General features: G+C 40.0%; 1 protein-coding gene across 7 annotated transcripts in view; it reads left to right on the forward strand.

Annotated features, from left to right (window-relative positions):
* Positions 1-12,964, forward strand: part of KANSL1L (KAT8 regulatory NSL complex subunit 1 like) — a 65,976-nt gene that overhangs the window by 12,183 nt on the left and 40,829 nt on the right. For 6 of the 7 annotated variants that reach the window (XR_004841659.1, XR_004841657.1, XM_035891917.1 and 3 more), the window contains exon 4: positions 11,053-11,194. Coding sequence is in view for 4 of the 7 variants with exons in the window: in XM_035891917.1 (XP_035747810.1) it covers positions 11,053-11,194 (142 nt within the window). In the remaining 3 variants the exon portion in view is untranslated. The remainder of the gene's footprint in view (positions 1-11,052; positions 11,195-12,964) is intronic. The other variant, XR_004841658.1, reaches the window with a different exon arrangement.

Below are 12,964 nucleotides of genomic sequence, written 5' to 3' on the forward strand. Positions count from 1 at the left end.
ATGTGCGGAGATAGGATATCTTTCTTCTTTTTTTTTTTTTTTTTAATATTTTTTTTTTCCCCTTAGATTGCTAGTTAGAAAGAGAGAAGATGGGAAATCTGCTTTTACAACAAATACTTGGTGGGGAGGGTAAGGCGGAGAAAGACAGGAAGGAAGAAAATATTATGACTAGTATCTCCAGATCTAATCTGTTTGTTCTAGATTATTTTCCATTTTTCCTAGCATTTTTTCTCATGGCTAATTGAGCAACATCAATGCAGTTCTGCAGGCCTCACTATAGAAGGCACTGCTTAAGGGCTGGGGTTTATTGCACGTCTTTGAGCCACTTTATAAGGGGAAGCTGGTTTTGTAAGATCAGGTCCTAATTTTCTGCTCTGAGCTGTAATTTTGCTTCCTACCTGGTATCAGAACTGAATTTTGGTTTTGGGAAAGGGAAGAAGAGAGTCTGCCAAGACTAAATACTGCTTTCCATTTTTCTTAAGCACAAAACCCGAATTGTTTCCAGTTTTTAAGATCTTTTTAGTTTACAAGTCCAGGAAATGTCTCATTTGCATAGAAGATTAATGTGAGGGCTTTCGAATAAGTATAAATTCATAGGTGCTAATAATACACTGTTTTCAGAATGTTCTATACATTGCTTTTTCATGAATTCCATTCTCAATTCTTGGCCCCTGTCACTAGGATGTGGGAGGAGAATTGTTACCAGGGAATGAAAGAAAAGCTAGCTTTATATTACCTTCTGTTTTCACTCTAGGGATACATGTATTATTTCAGAATATATTCAATGTCACTTGGTTGGATTTCCATAAGATAGATTTACAACCTCTTTAGGGTCCCACGCGCATCTACTGTTTTTCTTTAGAGATCTGATGTACAGCAATTATAACTTGCTTTTGAGCAAGACTTCCTTCTCACAGTACCAGTGTAATGTTCTTGTGAGTGAAGATCCTGATTTCTAACCTGTAATTACATTAATATTTTTGCAGCTGCTGAAAGCAGACTGAAAGGTTTTAATGAAAGGCAGAAGGTTTGACAAGTTGTAACCTGCAAGGGAATCTCGGAGCTGGGAACGTCAAAGCTTTTGAGTTAGATAGGTGTTGAATGCATATTAAATAAAAACTTGGCATTACTCTTCTGAATGACAGTTTAATACGTACTGAACATAGTATAGTAGAATAGAAAAGCTAATAATCAGATGCATGTGTATACCTGATAACTTTGCATGCTTAATTAAGTGGTAGATCAAGAAGAGTTTGGTGCCTGATGTCAGTTGCTGATTAATCGGTGTTTTATGGCTAGCTTTTCTTTTGCTAAGCTGTGAAATGTGTTTGTTTTAATTAAAAGATTTGTTTACAAACAACAACAAACTGTCTTTATAACATCCTGTGAAGTGAGGGCAGCATTATTTCACTTCATGGATAACACTGATTCCATAAGAATCTACTTCAAAGGGATACATCCAGTGCCTTTGAAAAATCAGTGTATGTGGGCCCCTGATACAGGAAATCATTTAAATGCTTTCCTTTTCACATGAAATAAAAAGTGTGCATAAAGACTTCCCCAAATACAAATGCTCTCCTATAACAGGGTTTCATTCATACTGCTAAATATGGGTTAGCAATGTAACTTTATATTACCTTCTGTTTTCACTCTAGGGATACATGTATTATTTCAGAATATATTCAACGTCACTTGGTTGGATTTCCATAAGATAGATTTACAACCTCTTTAGGGTCCCTAACTTTAGATGTCAGATTTAAATATATTGACCTGTGCTCTTCTTTATCGTAACTGAAATAGCTGTAAATTATTTTATTTTCATCCAAACATTTACCTAGCTATTGTGGGTGAGAAAAAATTTTCTGTTGGGGAATTTAAATCAATTCAGTTTTCAATTAGCAAACTTTTAATTACTGCTGCTTGTATTGAAAACAAATAAACCTGAAGACACGTGCTTGAATATAAGTGCAATGTAAGCTCCCCTTCCTCCCAGCCCATGGTGGAGGACCAGGCAGCAATAAAACTCAGTGAAACTTCACCCCAGGCTCCTACAAAACACCCAAACCAAGAAGGCTGCAACTGTTCAAACCTACATTCCTTACACTCTCCACCTACTGTCCCTACAGACCACACTGTAGGATTTAACCTCCCAACAGACTCCATCCCTGCCCTGCAGAGCAGCCAGCCGAGTACTCTTTGGTTATTCTGCCATTACTTAAACAGAGCATGCTTACAGCAGCTGGGGGAGTGGGGGTGGGCAAAGGACTTCAGTTCTGATGCACCAGGGTGTCCTGTGTCCCCAGGGCAGGTGCCGGGGTCCCTGCTGGGGCAGCTCTGGGGCCACCCTGTGGTGTTGCTGCTAGGGGCTCAACCCCCTGGGAGTTTCATGCTCAGCACAGCCCCTGAAGCTGCAAAGCATCTTCCTTTGGGTCCCACAGGTGGGCTGGATCCAGGCCTCAGGGCTTGAAGCGGGACCTGGCCCAGCACTGTCCAACTGCCCTCCCACCCAGAGGAACGCTCTGGGGTCCTTCCAGCTCTCCCGTTAGCCCATTCCCCCCAGCACCCCCCACATGTGATGGATGTGCTCCTCACACCACCTTACAGCGAGACACATGCCCTTCTGTGAGGTGAGGGGCAGCAGGAGGTGGAGGTCAGTCTGTGGTGGTACCTTTGCTGCTGCTGCTCCTCCTTTCTCACCTGATTGCCCTGCTGTGGGCTTCCCCACCAGCCACAGCCCTTTCTGAGTCTCCTCTGAGTCCCTGCCTGGGTGGGTTTTCCCTGTTCTGCTGGGCTGCAGATCCACTGCTACTGAAAACCTGATTTCCAGTGCATCTGGCATGCAGGTTCTGCATCAACTGTTAGTTGTCTATCCAGAAAGTCTCAAAAAAGAATATGCTTCGTATTCATTTTTACATTGAAATCTGATACTATATACAGCTATAATGAAATTAATTGTAAGCTGGAGTTAGGGGCTACACGAATACTTTGCTCACCTATTCCTCCTAAGAGTGTATGTGCAAATCTTGGGACCAGCTTCAGTGGCTGGATAGCATTGGTATGCTGCCTGTATGCTGTAATAACGTTCCATTTGCACGTATCTTCAAAGGAATATATTGCAAGCTCTGTCTTATTTTATGTTGACCATGGGGTCCAGACATAGCAGTACGTTCTTGATTTCTTTTTTAAAGGCAGTTGTGCAATACTTACAGAGAATTTCTAGGCCTGTGTTCCTGGTGTTTTGTTGTTGGTCTATTGATGTTGTGCCATTTCAAAGGCAAGAAAAGAAGCTTGTTTCCAGGCAGCCCTGGTGTTCCTGAAGTTTCTTTCTTTGTATGTTAGCACTACCTGCTTCTCTGCTTCATGTTGATCTGATCTACAGCATGTTGAAGTTTAGTGGAAGGAGCTGGGGTGCTGGGGGAGCCAATGGAAACTTAAACATTCATTTTAAAGTATTTTTGACAAAAGGCATTGGCAGATACGCATTTTGCAGTGTATTTTTTTTATTTTAGTAAAAGAGGAAATGGTGCTGGTTGTTTACCTTTCGCAGGTTTTTACTTCTGGGGCAGTTAATATTCTAACTGACCCCGCCTCCACCAACCAATTTGCCCTTTTATCATTAACAGCTCTAAAGAATTCCGTAAACAGAATTGAAGATGAAAAGCACCTACAAGGTTGTGAAGCCAGCCATTGGAAAAGTTCAGCACTGTAACAGACAATACTGCTTTAAGAAGCTGAATTTTTAATTTCTTTTGTCGAGCCCTAAATTGAGTTAACGATTCAGTGCAAGTGTAACAGTTCAGTTTCTAATAAAAACCATGCAGTAATAGTGTGATTCTTTGCAAGAACCCTTAGCAGGCAAGTACTGGCTGTGGCATCTCATCAGTTTGGAAGATGCAATTTCTCAGATGAGGGAGCATACAGAGCTCCAATGTGAAATTCTTAGGAAATTTCTCCTTTGCTAGGGTATCCAAGGGCAGAGACTTTCCCTTTTTATATTTTCGGTTTTCTTCTACAGCCATTTTTCCTGAATATTGATTTTCCTCTTCTCCCCTTCCCACTGACCCACTCTAGTTCTGTACCATGAATTTTCTCTTCAAGTGAAAATCGCAGCTATGGTTGGTAATTTCAGGTGTTACTGCATAAATTCCTCAGGCCTGACACCTTAGCAGAAGTGTTCAGCTGGATAAAGTTTTTTGGTTTGGGAAGGTAAGGTGTGTATTATGTGTTAAGTATCGACATAAATTATTGGATGCAACTCTCAAAGTATTAAATGGCAACAGTATGTCAGAGATGGTGGGACCAAGCGTGGTGCCAGAAACTGTTGTGATAAGCAATTGCCGATGTCTGTAGATGATAGGGAGAACTGTAACCCATCTGTTCTGAAGCCGTGTAGTGTTTCGGAGGAAAATCTCTGCCAGGTAAAAATTTCTGTTAAACACTAAAGCAGAGAGCAACCCTGGAGGCTCCAGAAGAATGACCTGATTGCAGATCTGCACAGAGATTGCAGTATAATTTTGAGTACCAGAGAGCCTGCCTTAATTGATTTTTTTCTTTTTTCAGTGCATAGCTTGGTTTGGTGTTGGTTGTCAGAGAACAGCGGCATATTGCTCTCTGCAGTCAGTCTGCGGCAAGCGCTCCTGGATGATCTGAGCAAAGGCTGGTAGTGAACTGTCAGAGTAAACAGTGTTTTGTTGTGTAGTGTTTATCGGCCATGATACCACAGGACAATACTTGTTGCAGTTTGTTGTAATCTTGTTTGCACTCTGGAATGCATAGAAGAGATTGAGTTCATAAAGCAGTACTCGCTGTTTTTTTAATTATGTGGTTATTATGGATTTAACAGTTAACTGGTCCAGGGAAATTAATACTTCAACAGCAACTGAAGTTAGTTCATTCTGAAAACAAACATTAAGTAGGTGTGCTGGAAGAATTAGTCCTTGAGAAAGCATTTACAGGTCATTTCATAGCTGGACATGTTTGTTCAGCCATTACAAGTGTTGGACGTTTTTGTTGGGAGTTGGCATTTTTATCTCATGAGTAAAATCTAGATAAGATTATCTAAAATTCATATGCTATATATGTGAATTCACCTAATTTAAATGTTTTATATGATACCATCTCCTAGTTTTCATAAGTAATCTTTTATTTACTGTCAGTGTCTGCAGAGAGAAGAAAAATGGACATGTTGAATTTCACCAACGGGTTGTCAGAACGTAGTAGAAGCCCTGCACTTACTTTAATGGCTTGCAAGAAACTGCTTGTATTCAGGCCAGCTGCTTTTTGAGCATTGCCATGTGTAGTCACAGGAAAACTGACTGTAATGCTGATGTAAAATTAGTGGCAGTTCAGGAAGTTCACAGGCTTGCAGCTCTGGTCCTGGCAGACCCCCGCCATACTAGTGTGCTGTTAAGCATCTGTGATAGAGTGCCATGTGCTGAACATAAACTATTTTGTATTTTTGCACAACCGAGTGAGCTTCCCAAGAGAATTGGAGGATGTATGATTTTTTCTCCAGTGTGTTAAGTCTCATGAATTTCATCATGAGTCATATGATATCTGGATGGGAATTAAAGATCTGGAGAACTTTCTGATTTTTTGCTTTTCAGTTTCCGGAGTTGAGTGCTTCATCAAAATTATAAACTTCTGCCATGGTTTTCAGTGACTCCCACCAAGAAGGGTGATTACCTCTTTATCCTGAGGGTAGTCAGCCCGTAGTTTATGAGCTGCTTCTTGCTCCCAAATACTTCAGTGTCGTATGATTGGCAATAGGCCTCTGATAGCCCAGGAGTTCCCAGTGAGACGAGGAGATGAACCAGCAGGGACGGCTGAGGTCAGGATCATGGGGTCTCTTTAGGACTGAATTGACAGAAGAACGTGGATTAAACTGAAGGGGACATGGCCTGGCAGAAAGAGCAAAATACACCATGTTAGGAAACTGAGCGGAAATGTAAGTGTTAGGGGATGTCAGGAACAACTGCCGTTCTTCTGTTTAATGCAGAATTTTGGAATTGGAGTTTTTCCCACCCAAACTATGTGAGTGCTTTGCTCTTTAGCTTGTTCATGTTTAAGAATGTTGTAACTTGAAAACCTTGGTGTTCTTTGAATCATACCTTTTGGAAGGAGACTGTTTTGGGTTGGCAAACCTGTGTTTTGGAGTTTTGATGCAGGTCTGTTGGAAGTGTCCTCCTTTCCTGTTCGGTAGGAAGCATCCTGTCATTGTCCCTGCAGACGTGTCATGGTAGGGGCATGTTACTTGCTCTCAGTGGGAGTTAGGAGGCTGGAAGGCCTGTTTCCTTTTAATTTTCAGGATATAAGATACTTGTGGAGAATCTTGCCGTGGGCACAGGGCTGCACGCTCTAAAATACTCTTTCCTGCACTCACCGTACCTATTTGAATCAATCTTCCTAGATACTGGCTATCAATCCCAGGGTCTGTGGGATTTGTGCATTTTAAACACCATGTATTTCTCCTTCATTATTTATGAATTATTTCAGTCTTCTTGTTTTGTTTGCTTATAAAAATGAAATATGCCTAAAAGGTTTAAATTCCACCCATTCTCCTCCCCTGTAAACAAAAAAAAAAACACCACACACGCACAAAACAGAAACAACAGTGTGTGTCTAGCACAGCAATTTTATTTTGGTTTGGTTTTTGGGACAGGCTGATCTTAGCTATTGGGAAAACATAAATCTCACCCACAACATAATGGGGGCACTGGAAATACTTCTCATAGTCCTGTTGCATTCTCCGATGTTGGTTTGGTTACATTAAAGCATGGTTTGTTCTCAGTTCGCTTTTCGGGAAGGTGAGAGTGCTGAGGGATTCATCCATATAAACTGCCCAAAGGCCATGGCTAAAAACTTCTTTCAGTTCAAGCAACAGGACTGACTGTAATAGCAATGTATTATTTAGAGCTCTTTACTGGCCTCTTCGGTCTCGGCAAAAGCAAGTGGCTTTGATGAAATGCTTACAGTGCCTCTGCTGGTGCTGACGATCCCCAGCTGAATTCTTTCCCATACTTCGGGATGACATAGTACAGCCTGTACGTCTGCCTCCTAGTTGTATTTTTGATCATACTTTGACTGTCTGCATTTGTGTCTGTGCTCCTTGTGGTTGGCTTGTTCTTCTGAATTTCTTCTCTTGCAAGTTGTGCAGGATTGACCTCCTGCAGTTCAATCAAACCAGGGGAAATGCAAGCCAGTATCTCACATGGAAACAAATTTTGCCTCTGATGCGATTCCAGCATGTTTTTCTAGGGAAATTTAAATGAGATGTTTTATTCATACAAAGTCAGTATTGCTCTGTTCTCTTCCAATTCCAGTAATCCTGGATGAGTGCAGGAGGTCATCTGCAGATTTAGAGTCATTGCAAGAGCAGTGAGTTTATATGTAAGTTTAATATTTCACTATACCACAGTACTGAACATTAGAAACTTTTGCAAATGTAACGTGGTTTATGTTGAGTTGCCAGCAGAAGAACAAATTTGAAATTCCTGTGGAGGTTGTATGATGTTAAGAGTCAAGACCACGGAAACCAAATAAAGATGCTTTGCAAAAGGAGCCCACAGGAAGCAGGACAGACAGAAACTTTTTATTTTTTTCTTGTCTCATTCCCAACAGAGAACCAGAGCAGGGCTTCTACTTGAGCACCTGCTCTGACTTCCTCCTGCAGTAACAGGCCTGGTTATTTTTGTAACCCTTTGTGGTTGGTTGTTGGTTTTTTTTTTTCCTCTTTTCTGGATTTGCAGAATTAATTCACTGGTGCCACCTTGAAACAGCTTTCTTTACTGAATGAATGTTATGCTGTGCTCTCTAACATCCCAGGAATGGTTTTGGGGTTTTTTTTTAATTGCAATAGTAGGTTATCATTTGTCACTTGAGTGATCGTACTACTTTGCATGCAAACAGCTCACTTCAGGAGTGTGAAGATAGCTTATAAGTGATTTTATCTTCGTCTGAGGAGTTACAAGGTTTACTAAATAGTTTGTAGAGAAATAGAGGCAAAGATGGTAAATAAATAATGCAAGATCAAATTAATATAAGTGACAGAGATGGGAACAGAATTTCGCAGGGCTCAACCTCCTATCCCATATATGTGAGCTCGCGCTCTCTGCCTTGCCCTGAGCGTCCTGCTCTTTCCCTTGTGGCAGTGCAAAACCATGTGTCTGTCTGGAAGGCATCAAAACTGGGAAAGGGATCTACACTTAAACTTGTTCACCCTGCCTCCGAAGTTAAAATTAACCATGAGCAACTCTAATCCATGTCACCGTGTAGCTGCCCAAGTGCTTGTGCAGGCGCTGGGCACAGAGCAGCCTGGGCTGGCAGGGGAGAGAAGCTAAAATTGCTTCCTTTGGCGTGAGCTTAAAATGTTTGTGCTTAGTTCAGTGGAAACTCTTCCTTACAGAGCAGCCTAAGGACATAATTATTACAGTGTAATTAAATCCTGTTAGTTTAATTATGTAGTACATTTTAAAGCCTTAAGAAATACTGGCATAGTATTTCAGAATGAAGAAAAATATACATATTCAACAGTGAATGTAATTAATTCAAGATTTCATACTGTGTTTAAGAAAAAAACCTGCAAACACGTTTTTGAAAAATAATTTGTGATATAACTTTGCAGAGGATTTTTTTTTTTATATGTAAGAGTAATATACAGAGGATATGATTTGTTTGTCTTAAGGTTACAATATTTAACTGTTCTTCTGTTATCTGCTGTAGTTTGGTATTGATTATGGACTCCCTTACTGACATGCTGATTTCATACAATGTGTGTCACATAAGACCAGCTCTGGCACTTTCCATTCCACTGCCTGTTTCCCAGCTGTGGGGGCCCTTCTTATTTTCTCATTTGCTCCCCCTTCCTCCTCGGTCTGTTTGAGGGTAGCTCGCCTTTCTCCCAAACTGTTGCATCTGGCTTGGGAGGTATTTCTGTCAGCGTGATTTCTTTCACCTGGGCTTTCTTTTTTATAATGACCTGGTTAGTGTGTTTTGTTGTTCGTTCATTTGTGATTTGAGACAGGAAAAGAAATAAGCACCTCCACACCAGTGTTGGGGTTTTCTTCATTATCCTCTTTATTCCTATTTAACTTTTTTTGTTAAAATGATTAACTAAGGGATTTGTTACAGCTTCACTAAGCAGCTATTTCTTAGGACTAGCTTTTTGCCTTCCCAGAGTCCTGAGGCAAATCCTAACTATTCCAGCCACCACACTTGCATGAACATGTTATTTAATTGAACTCTGACTTGGGCCAACTAGGAATTCTGATCCATTCCTTTCCCCACAAATTGTGTTTTATGACTTCCAGAAGCACAAATATAGAAAAGCTGTCAATCCCAGAGAAGTTCTTCTTGGCAAGATGACCTGGTTAAAGCTTACGTAACCAGGGCTATTCTACTATGTGCTGGTGATAATGGGAAAACAAAGATAAGAAGGTGTTGTCAGAAAAACAGATACTTATTCGCAAGATGACTTCATATGCCTTTTTTCCTAGGACAAAATCCCTAATGGAATATATAAAATGTAAACAATTTATCATAGAGTTCTTTGAGTTGATTTTTGATGGTAATCCACTTTATTTGCTTGCACATAGAATCTGGATTTAAACAGGACATTTCAATCTCCTGTCTAATTTCGTATGTTCATTTTGTCTGTGTAGGAGAGAGTTTAAGCTGCTTGTAAATTATGTGGGCAGATAATTTATGTTAAAAAGGGGGAAATTACGTATTTTAGAGGTAACCTACCAGAGACTGTGTCTATTCTTACTATTTAGAATAGCTAAAGTAGACTGAAAGTTCAGAGATTTTGAGTTACATTATGTTTTATAACTATTGCCGTGAAAACAGTAGGATTCTAAAATTTAGTGATTCTTGTACTCATGCTAGGAAATGTCTAACATCTTCTGTGGGGTGATGTATTGCCTTTCTTTTGTTGTTGAGGTAGTTGACACAAAATTCTGCATGAAATAATTACATTTTTGTGATGTTCCTATGCCACTTCACTGGCAACTGCTTTTTCTTGTATCTTTTGTGATACTTCAGTACTGGGGAACAGGGGATCACATGTTCTACCTGTGCAAAACTTTACCATACAGTGTCATCCAGGATTTACATCCAATAGTTATCCCAGTACCTTGACTAAAAACATTTATTTTCCAGAAAAAGTTTGATTTTGTTTTTAGAGTTCTTTTAAGTTAGTTGTGGCAAACTACTTGACAACTTTAGTGGGGAAAAAAACACTAGTCATTTTCTTTCAGTAAATAAAATCAGTTAATGGTAGGATACGAGTTGAATTTGCATACTAAAATATTGTATTATGTTGTCTCTGTTGCTTAAACTTACTGGATATTAGGATTATTTGTTGAGCAGTGCTGTTATGCCATTCATTTGTTTAATATGTAGGTTGAGTAAAGTTTGCTGATACCAGTAATGAATTTAGCATAATAAAGTTAAGCTAATCACAATGTCAAGTATCAAGAAGCGTATCTTTTGTGTTGCAAAATACACCTATTTATAAACAGCAGTAAGAGTGACCTAACTATACTATCCTGACACAGCTGTATTTATAAAATAGCTTGAATAAAAGAAATCTAAACTAAGCTGGTTTTTTGGGCAGTGACTTGATATCTAGCTGGCTGTTGCTGAATGGTGTTTTATCAGATTCCAATTGTTAGCAAACAATATTCGTGGAAGCTTGTGGGAGGAAGTATGGTGTAAGAATTTGGATGCTTGCTGGTGGAGTTACTGGAATTCTTTACAAATCTGTAATCTGCATTAACTGATATAGTTTGGTAGCTCCTCCAGCTATGGATTTTACACTACAGAAAAGAAAACGAGCTTAGCCTGGGAATAGCCAGTGAACATTGATCATACTGGTTTGGGCAAGTTCTGTAGTTACACAAATAAGCTGATGTGAAACTGGATGGGTTTAATCAGATATCTTCTGAAAGCAACTGAGATGCTTGCAACATGAGGCACAGCAGCTGTCAAAAATGTTCTTGTGCAAATGTGGTTATCTTTATTTTTGGACTAACCAGCATTTTGTCTTCACAGCAGCTATACTTCTGAATGGAAGTGGCTTGCAGACAGAGCTAGAATTGGCAGCCGTTGGACATGGCTTCAAGCCCAGATTTCAGAACTAGAATACAAAATCCAACAACTAACTGACCTTCACAGGCAGATACGTGCCACCAAGGTATTGTCTGTAAGCTCATAAATGGGCTTTTCAAATAATCTTTTGACCGTGTTTCTTGTAATATTTATTTATTTGGTTCCTTGTTGTTGTTTGTTTTGCCCTGGAGTTCTTGTATCTGCGCAGGCTATCGCATGCAAAGGTTAATGAGAAAGACATCAGGAGCTAAAAAGTACTGTACCCTAGAGGCATCAGTACAGGAGTGGGAGTTGGGAACTCTTACCTTCCTACCTGTGATAGTGACTTTGCTAGTGACTTTCAGGGGCCCAGCACAAGGAACTGCATTTATCACACTAGTTTTTCCCTCTGCACAGGAGGCAAGATGCAGTTTTCAGGTGGGGCAATTGGTTATTCATTTTTATGTTGTGGGGCTTCAGGGTGGGTTTTTTTGTTATTTACAGTGCCTGTTTATTCTGAGGATTAGCTAGTTAATGTTTGTACAGCACTTTGAACAGGTCAAGGATTAATTATTACTAAAATTCCAATGTGTGTAACTCATGTACTATTTTTTGTAAATCGAACTGGCTAGACAGTGGGAAAGTCACATTCCTAAAACATCAATAAACTATCAATTTAATGGGTTTCCCAGGTCATTCTAATGTGCAAAAAGCCAAACCACGATCATTCTGGTGGTGTGATAGTGAAGGGTTTTAGAGGAGGGCTCTTTGACTCTCCATTGATGAGCCTCATGTAGATTGTCTGATCTATGCTGGGGTCAGATAAGCACAGATGGAGGGGAGCCAGAAGATGCTTTAGACTTCATGTGGCTGAACATGAAACTTAGAGGGAGTTAAAAAGACAGGGAAATCACCCCACAGAGCATTTCCCTCTGATCACATAAAGAAAAATTATTCACTCTTCTCCTTTTACCCTTAAAGCCCTTCTTTTCATATCCAGCTTTGTCTCTTTTTCTCACAACTTTTCCCCAGTTAGGTTTTTCCTTAAAAAATACTGAAGAGCCTTTGTTTGAGTGTCCATCCTACCGCTGTGCTCATGGAAGTGAAAGGAGATTCTATATTTTGGTGAAGGGTGAGAATGTCCACATTTTAGTGTTGTCCTAAATACTAGGTACATGCATACTGTTACACCCCAAAGCTATCAGCCTTTAGGGTGGCATAGGTCTCATGAACTGCAGAACATGGAGAAATAAATAACAGAGAAATGAGAGAAAGAACATTCTTTTAGTCATGCATTTTCTTCACATTAGGTGATATGTTGGCTTGGAGCCTAGTAATCTTCCTAGTGGAGATCTTTAGTGACATTCCTTTTTGCAAACTTCATGCCTCTTTTGCCAGCTGTGGTATTCAGTATTTCCCATTGTGTCGCACAGTGAAGGTAGACACATATTTTCTTCAGCTGTGATTTTTTTGCATACGTGTTTGTAGTACACCAGTAGAGCAGCTACGGAAGGACATGTGGGCTGATAGAATTGCTCTTTGTTTTCATTTAATGGCAGCAAAGTAGTTACACAATATCATTAGAATCTGTATGCTGTGTTTAATGGTTTCAGACTGTTTTTCATGTGTTTTGAATGGAAAAAAAATGTGATTTATAGCCAGTGAACAATGGTTTCAAGCAAAATGCCACTCCTCCAACACCATAATGCAATAGGAAGGGAGATGGTTAACTTGTGGGCAGTTTCCTGCCCTACTACATTGTGTCCTCTCCATCTCTATGCACACAGAAGTAGCATCTCTCAGCCTTTGAGAGTCCTTCCATTTAAAAAAAATGTTCATCTGCAAAACAAAGCAATTCCATTTTGGGGGGTGGGGT

This window comes from Egretta garzetta, unplaced genomic scaffold (assembly GCF_000687185.1).
Source record: "Egretta garzetta isolate BGI_Z169 unplaced genomic scaffold, ASM68718v1 scaffold230, whole genome shotgun sequence".
In the NCBI taxonomy this organism is placed as follows: domain Eukaryota; kingdom Metazoa; phylum Chordata; class Aves; order Pelecaniformes; family Ardeidae; genus Egretta; species Egretta garzetta.